Genomic DNA, 6772 nt, shown 5'->3' on the forward strand with positions numbered 1-6772 from the left:
TAGCACGCTTGTGTCGCCCGCAAAGAATATTATGTGGTGTCGGGAAGTAAATGGAGAGAATTATAGCTTTTCAACGTCGGCATTTTGTTTTCCCGTCAAAGGTCAAGGGTGTAAGAGTAGCTCAAGAGAATAAGTGCTGATATAAAGCAATGACTGCGGGGTGACGTATGGATTCTAAGCTAGATAATGAAGGGGTTAGGTGGGGCAGAGAGAGCGCAGGTAGGGCAAGGGGTAGCAGGTTCTGGTATGTTGGAAGAATCCTTGAATTCAGGCTACTGGAGGGTGTGTCTGAAAAACAGACAGCGAAAGAGGGGAGTGTTGATCATTAAAATAACAGAAGGAATGCTATTATTGGTAAAGGAAAGGTTTAGGTACACATGTGGAAGCAGGAGGTGTGGGGAAGGGTAAAGATAGAACCATTAGAAGCGAGGAAGTCAAGAGACTGAGGTCACGGTCATGGATGCTGTACTTGCTGCTTTTATGTCAACTTGACACAGGCTAGAGTCATCAGAAGAGGAGGGAGCCGCAAATGGAAAAAATGCCTCCATAAGATCAGGCTGTCGGCAAGCCTGTAGGGCATTTCCTTAATTAGTGATCAATGGGAGAGGCCACAGCCCATGGTGGGGGGTGCCATCCCTGGGCTGGTGGTCCTGGGTTCTATGAGAAAGCAGGCTGGGTAAGCCATGAAGAGCAAGCCAGCAAACAGCACCCTGCATGGCCTCTGCATCAGCTCCTGCCTTCAGGTTCCTGCCCTGTTTGAGTTCCTGTCCTGACTGTCTTTGATGATGAACAGTGCTGTGGAAGTGTAGGCAGAATGAACCCTTTTCTCTCCAACTTGCTTGGGTCATGGTGTGCCGTTGCAGCAATAGAAGCCCTAACAAAGATAGATGCTGAGGTTGTTAAAGGTTAAAACGAAGACAGCACTAGAAAGAGATAATGAAGCAGGTGCTAAAGTCTTCATGGAGCAACAGCAACCAGGCGAGGTCTCGAAGGATGGCAAGAAGTAGGTAAAATGAACAAAGACGACAGCAAAAGAGTGAGCAGGGTATGCAAGCACCCGTTAAGCCATAAAGGAGACAGTCGATCAATGCAATGAACACAGAGAATAAACAGGCAGTGCGTAGGGGAGGAAGCCTGGGTGGTCCTCCAACACATAAGATCAACCTTACTGGTCATCAGGAGAACGTAAAATAAGGTACTGTGCCTTTTCATGTTTACCAGAGTGAAACAAACAAACAAACAAACAAACAAAGTGTCCATCAGAGTGAGCGCTAGCAATGACGGGAGGAATAGAAACACCCCTTCAAGCTTTGGAAAACAAAGTTGGTGATCCATGTGTCCTTGAATTCAACTGCCTCCTTCCAGATGTGACCGCTGGGGGGAAGCTCGCATCTGGTGCAAAAAGTTCACAGGATGATTATGGTGACACTTTTTTGTTGTTGTTGTTAATTGATCAAAATTTAAACAACCTAATTGTCCAGCAACAGGAAAAAGAATAAGTTAATTTTATATTCGTGAAATAGTTGTAGCAGCATAAAGGAATAAACTAGAGAAGCTATGTGTAATGGCTAAACCATAAGATTGCAGAGAACAGGGAAGTTTTATACGTTTAGTGTGATACTATCACTCTTGGTAAAGTATCAAAGCAAGAGATATGCTCTGTATAATTACTAGTGCATACAGAGTAGGGTTGCAAAACTATGGACAAAGAGGACGCAGGTGAATTCCGGATGACGGCCCCTCTTGGGAAGAAAGGGAGAAGAGAATTGGGTACAGAAAAGATCCAGAACTTCTGTTTGAGTGCTAATGCTTTGGGTTTTTGCTTTGTTCTGTTTCTGTTTTTAAACAGAAGTTGGAGAAAATAGGAAGAAATGTCAGGGCTTGTCAAAAGCGTATAGCAGCCTTGCTACCCAGCTCTGTCGCTCCTGTTTGCGATGTTTCACAATAGACGTGCTCTATGAGTTCTGTAGGGATGACACCACTTTCAAAGAAGAGATAAACACAAGTCTGAAGCTCACGAAAGCCCACTGTGAAGTGACAGCCTTTCAATCTGCAAATGTTTCCCGAGCACCTAAATGTTGCACAACAGCGCCTGGGGTCTTAGGGAGCCCGCAGAGAATGAGCGGTGTCTACAGGTGCCAGGAGGAGGAGTGTGCCGCTGGCGGACACACCTGATGCTCCGTGACATGCATTGCTCCGGAGGAGCATTGCTCCGGAGCTGGTGGGTTAGAACAGAGTGGATCCGATTAAAAAAAAAAAAAAAAAAATTCTAGACCTCGGTGAGTTTGATAAAAATCTGCTGAACTGTTTCCCGGTGGCCACAGCTCTTCAGGGTTTCATTCTGTGACAGCTTCCTTCAGGTTTCCCTGGCCACAGGAGGCGCTTGGATATCTATCTCTCCTGTTCTGGCATACATTTATGTATGTAAGATGACTACTTACACACTGATGTATTTACTGTATGGATATGCATTTATTTAGCAGATCGGCACTGACACAGCCGAGCTCCGTTCTCTGGGTCCTCTCTCTTACAATCATCATTTTCTCTGTACTCTAGGAATAAAGTGGTGTTCTTCAGGCTCCTTAGATTCTAGGAGCCTTGCCGGGGCCATAGGTGGGGTATGCCTCATGAAGTTACACTGAGATACTACAGATAGGTCTAGGGATGCATCATACTGCAGACACATGTCATGCGTCATCAAACGGGTTTGGGAGTGTTATGGGAAGAAGCAGGGTGAGTTTAAGGGCGGTGACCGAGAAGCGAGAGGACGGGGATAGACCTCTATAAAGGTGGGGGCTTGTGACAGGAGTAGCTTTGTGACTGCTGCAGCCACAGACACCCATCTCTCCAGGGATCCGCCGAGTCCGCTGGCCCTAGGTAGGCATGTCACCTTCTTCCAGGAGCACCGCCCTCCGCCCGGAATGGAAAGCTGTAGAGTTTAGGGAGGTGAAAGGCTTCTAGGACACACACGTCTGTCTCTGTGTGTTGTGCTGAAAGGGGGAGAGCTGGCTTTCAGGGGGTCCAGGGGTCAGTGATTGTGCTGCGCACCAGCGGAAGTGCGAGGCAGTGAGGGCCTGCACTCGTTTTTGTTAGAGGAGTGAATAATCAACTTTCCTTTGTACCCGGGGATAAATATGAAATCTCGATTCCCTGCTGTGGTTCTATCAGCTACTCTAGAGACACCAGTGCTCTGAGCAGCTCCCTTCACAGAGGCCCATTCCTTCTCCCGCCTGGCCGTGGGCTGGGGGTGGAGGGTACCACAGGGCTAGGATATAGCACACGGAGGCTCCATGTGGGCCTGGAAGAGTCTTTTGGGATCTCCCGGGAGTCCTCTGAAGCTGTTACGGGTCCCACTGCAAAAGGGTTGGACAAGTTAACAATACTTCAACTTACACAGAAGTGTGGGAAATGTAAAGGGTTAAATAAGACAGAACTCCATTAAAAAGTTGTAAAGAAGCCACGAGGCAGAAATTCAGATTCCTCCAGAACCAGCGCTTCTTGAAATTGATGCGCCTTCACGGTTGCTCCCTGTTTTTGGAAGCTGTCATTTCTTGTGCCTTCTTCATCGGCCAGTAAGCGTGTGGGGCCTGGTGCTGACCACTCAGGGCAGCCCAGAGCCCTTTTTCCGTGCAGCCCTGCGGAAGTGAGGTCCTTTGCCTAGCGGAAACACTAAGGCTTGTGTGGTCATTTTTTTTTGGGGGGGGACCCCCCTCCCCATTTCTAACAGGAGTGTCTCTCCTCACAGCTAATTTAAAATTGTGCCAAGTGCAGTCACAGAGCTGACTTTCCACAGCTTTAATAATCACTGCCAAATTCTACTATCAACTTTCAAGAAATTGCCTTTGAGAGTTTTCTGAGGTCAGAAAAAACAAAAAACAAAAAACAAAAAACAAAAACCAACCCTATTCATTTTGTGAGAGTGATAGATGTGTAGAAGGATAGGGAAGGTAAAAACGAGTCTGTCTGTGTCCACCTCGCTGCCTGCAGTCAGCCTCATATCAAACAGCAAAGCTAAGAGCTGAAGCCGACACTGCAGCCAACTATGAGTTTTGTTCCCATTTTACTGATTTCCTCTGCTAAAGTCCTCATTGTGTCCAGGACTCGGTCCACGGGGCCACCCTGTGTTTAATCCTCCTATCTCCTCCTCCTATCTCTCTTGGGAGGGTGGTTGTGTCTCATGATGTTCACAGCTTTGAAGAGCTTTGGATGAGGGTGTTAACGAGCATTCCCCAGTCTGAGTTTGTTTGATGTTGTCGTGATTGATTGGACTGGTGGGCTCAAGGGGAACTATTGGAGGGGAAGCGCCCCCTTATTAAGTCAGGCGGCACACAGTCGGGCATTATTTATGGAGTGGCATCACTGTGGTCTCGGAAATGTTGGGTACATTTCTCCACCTCAGAGCTCTTTGAAGATCAGCCTCCAAGTCCTGCTCAAGAAAGAGCAACTGCACGGAGCACTCTTGCACAGGCTTATTTCTTCTCCACGCCTATCACCCCACCCACCCTTCTACTGAAACAGGATCTCATGTGGCATAGGCTGGTCTCGAACTTGCTGTGGAGTGGGAGATGGCCTCGAGCTCAAGATCTCCCTGAGTGCTGGGATTATAGGTGCAAACCACCGTGCCTTTTAATTTTTTTTTTTTTAAACAAAGAGAGTCCCACCGTTACTGACCCAGACAATTCTGGGGTATTAGCATGTACACACAGACATTTATGTGTTCTTCCAGTTAAAGTCCACCACACTGGCCTTTCCTCCGTTGCTCAGGTTTCAAAAGTTTTGACTGTCTGCAGCTCTTATAGCTAGTCCCCTGTGCCCTTCACTGTATCCCCATCCTTTTGGTTTTCCAAAGATGTGTTTCTTTGCTTTACTGATTTGTTTGCTTTTATTTATTTATTTCAGTGGTCATTAATATTCCGGCACTGCAAGGCAGCCCAAGCTCATTTTCTGTTTTTCCTCTAGAATCAGCCATGTCTCTGAGCAATAGCATGGCATTTGAAAGTAGCAGATGTTGCTCCTTCCTCCTTTTCCTCCTCTTGTGTGTGTGTGTGTGTGTGTGTGTGTGTGTGTGTGTGTGGCGGGGGTGGGGGGGAAGCAGGGATCAAAAATATCACCAAGTAGCCCAGGCTGGCCTGAAACTTAAAATCTGCCTCAGGCCCCCAATGTTCTGACACAACGGGACTGTGTCACCATAACTACCTGTTTCAGACTTTAATTTCTGCTTTTATTTTAATTTTCCCATTCTTTTTGCATGGTTTTGCTAGTATTTATATTTTATTTTATTTGTTTTGTTTTTCAAGACAGGGTATCTCTGTGTAGCCCTCGCTATCCTGGAACTCGATCTGTAGACCAGGCTGGCCTCAAACTGAGAGACCTGCCTGCCTCTGCCTCCTGAGTGCTGGGATTACAGCTGTGCACCATGGCTGCCTGACTGTATTTATCTTTTATTAACTCGTTGAATTAAAACATTTTGTCTCACTGCTGTCAGTTGTTTGGCAAGCTTAAAGGTCACTTCATTTTGGTGTGTGCTTTGGTCCTGCCCTTCTTCTGTTTGGAGAAGGGCTCACTCGGTTATTCTATACTCACTTATTTGTGTGCGTGCACACACTTGAACGGATGATCAGGGCTCTCCTTCCACTGTACGGGCTACTGGAGATCAGACTCAGGCTGTTGGGCCCCGTGGCTCATAGGGTCATTTCTTAACAGTGGATTTTACTTGATTCTTCTCCAAAAGCCCTGTTTTGACAACGATCTAGGAGACTCCTCCTTCTTATGACCCCTGCCTCAGAATATGTACTGTGGCTCCTAGCTCATCCCTGCACCCCTTGAAAGCATTTAAGACTGTGAGTTCTTCTTGTGAGGCAATCCTGTTTGTCTTTTTAATTTTTTCTCATGATTCTTTAAAAGTCTGACATTTTATTTATGTGTGCTCATGTGCCTGTACGTGGGTATGAGTGCAGGTGCCCTTGGAGGCCAGAAGAAGGCACCAGGTCCTGCTCCGTGGGGTGCCAGGGACCCAGCTCAGGTTTGTGGTAGAACAGCCAAGGGTTTTTAAGAGCTGAGCCATCGCTCCAGCTCCCTCTCACAATTTTTATGAGCCTTTTTTTTAACCATGTTGTTTTTAATTTCTTCTTCTTTTTTAAATATTTTCATCTGTTAGAAAAGCATTACATCATTGAGCAGCACCCCTAGCCTCTATCTTTTTTTCTTTTTATTCTCCTCTTATATATTACATCCCTCCCTTTTATCATTTTCTTTGAGAAGGGTAGATATAGAACAATGACATTTTTTTGGACCAAAAATAGGTACACATAATTTGCTCTGTGTTAAACCTTGGCAGGTCGGACCCAGAGCATAAAACTGCAAGCATGGCTGTTTTCTTGCCTGGACCTCTGCTGTCTTTCAGATTCTATTGTTGCCCTGGTGAGGGCCCATCTCCTTTATTTGCTTTATGGACACCTTTGTGCTCCAGAAATTTATGGATCCGAGGCCTGTGGATTTATTTCTTTTGTTTCTTTTCACTGCTGTGCTAGCAAGGGAACCCAGGGCTCTGCATTTGGTGGCAAGCACTCTGCTATTGAACCAAATTTCCAACCTCTCAGGGTTTGGGTTTGGTTTTGGTTTTTCTATGGGCTGTTTTCTGGAATGTCATACACTCTTCATTGCCTTTTCTAGTCTTCTAGTGGAAAGAAAGTTGAGGGTATGAGGTATCACAGAAAATCATTGAGTCTTTCTTTCTTTCTTTCTTTCTTTCTTTCTTTCTTTCTTTCTTTCT

General features: G+C 46.1%; 1 protein-coding gene across 1 annotated transcript in view; it reads left to right on the top strand.

Annotated features, from left to right (window-relative positions):
* The first annotated feature begins 1700 nt into the window (after positions 1–1700).
* LOC129684351 (dehydrogenase/reductase SDR family member 2, mitochondrial-like) overlaps positions 1701–6772 on the top strand; it is a 13507-nt gene continuing 8435 nt past the window's right edge. Inside the window, exons 1-2 of the mRNA XM_055617480.1 lie at positions 1701–1770; positions 1850–2029. Coding sequence (XP_055473455.1) covers positions 1701–1770; positions 1850–2029 — 250 coding nt within the window. The remainder of the gene's footprint in view (positions 1771–1849; positions 2030–6772) is intronic.

The sequence above is a fragment of the Psammomys obesus genome, unplaced genomic scaffold (genome assembly GCF_907164565.1).
Source record: "Psammomys obesus unplaced genomic scaffold, mPsaObe1.curated_primary_1811, whole genome shotgun sequence".
NCBI classification, from domain to species: Eukaryota; Metazoa; Chordata; class Mammalia; order Rodentia; family Muridae; genus Psammomys; species Psammomys obesus.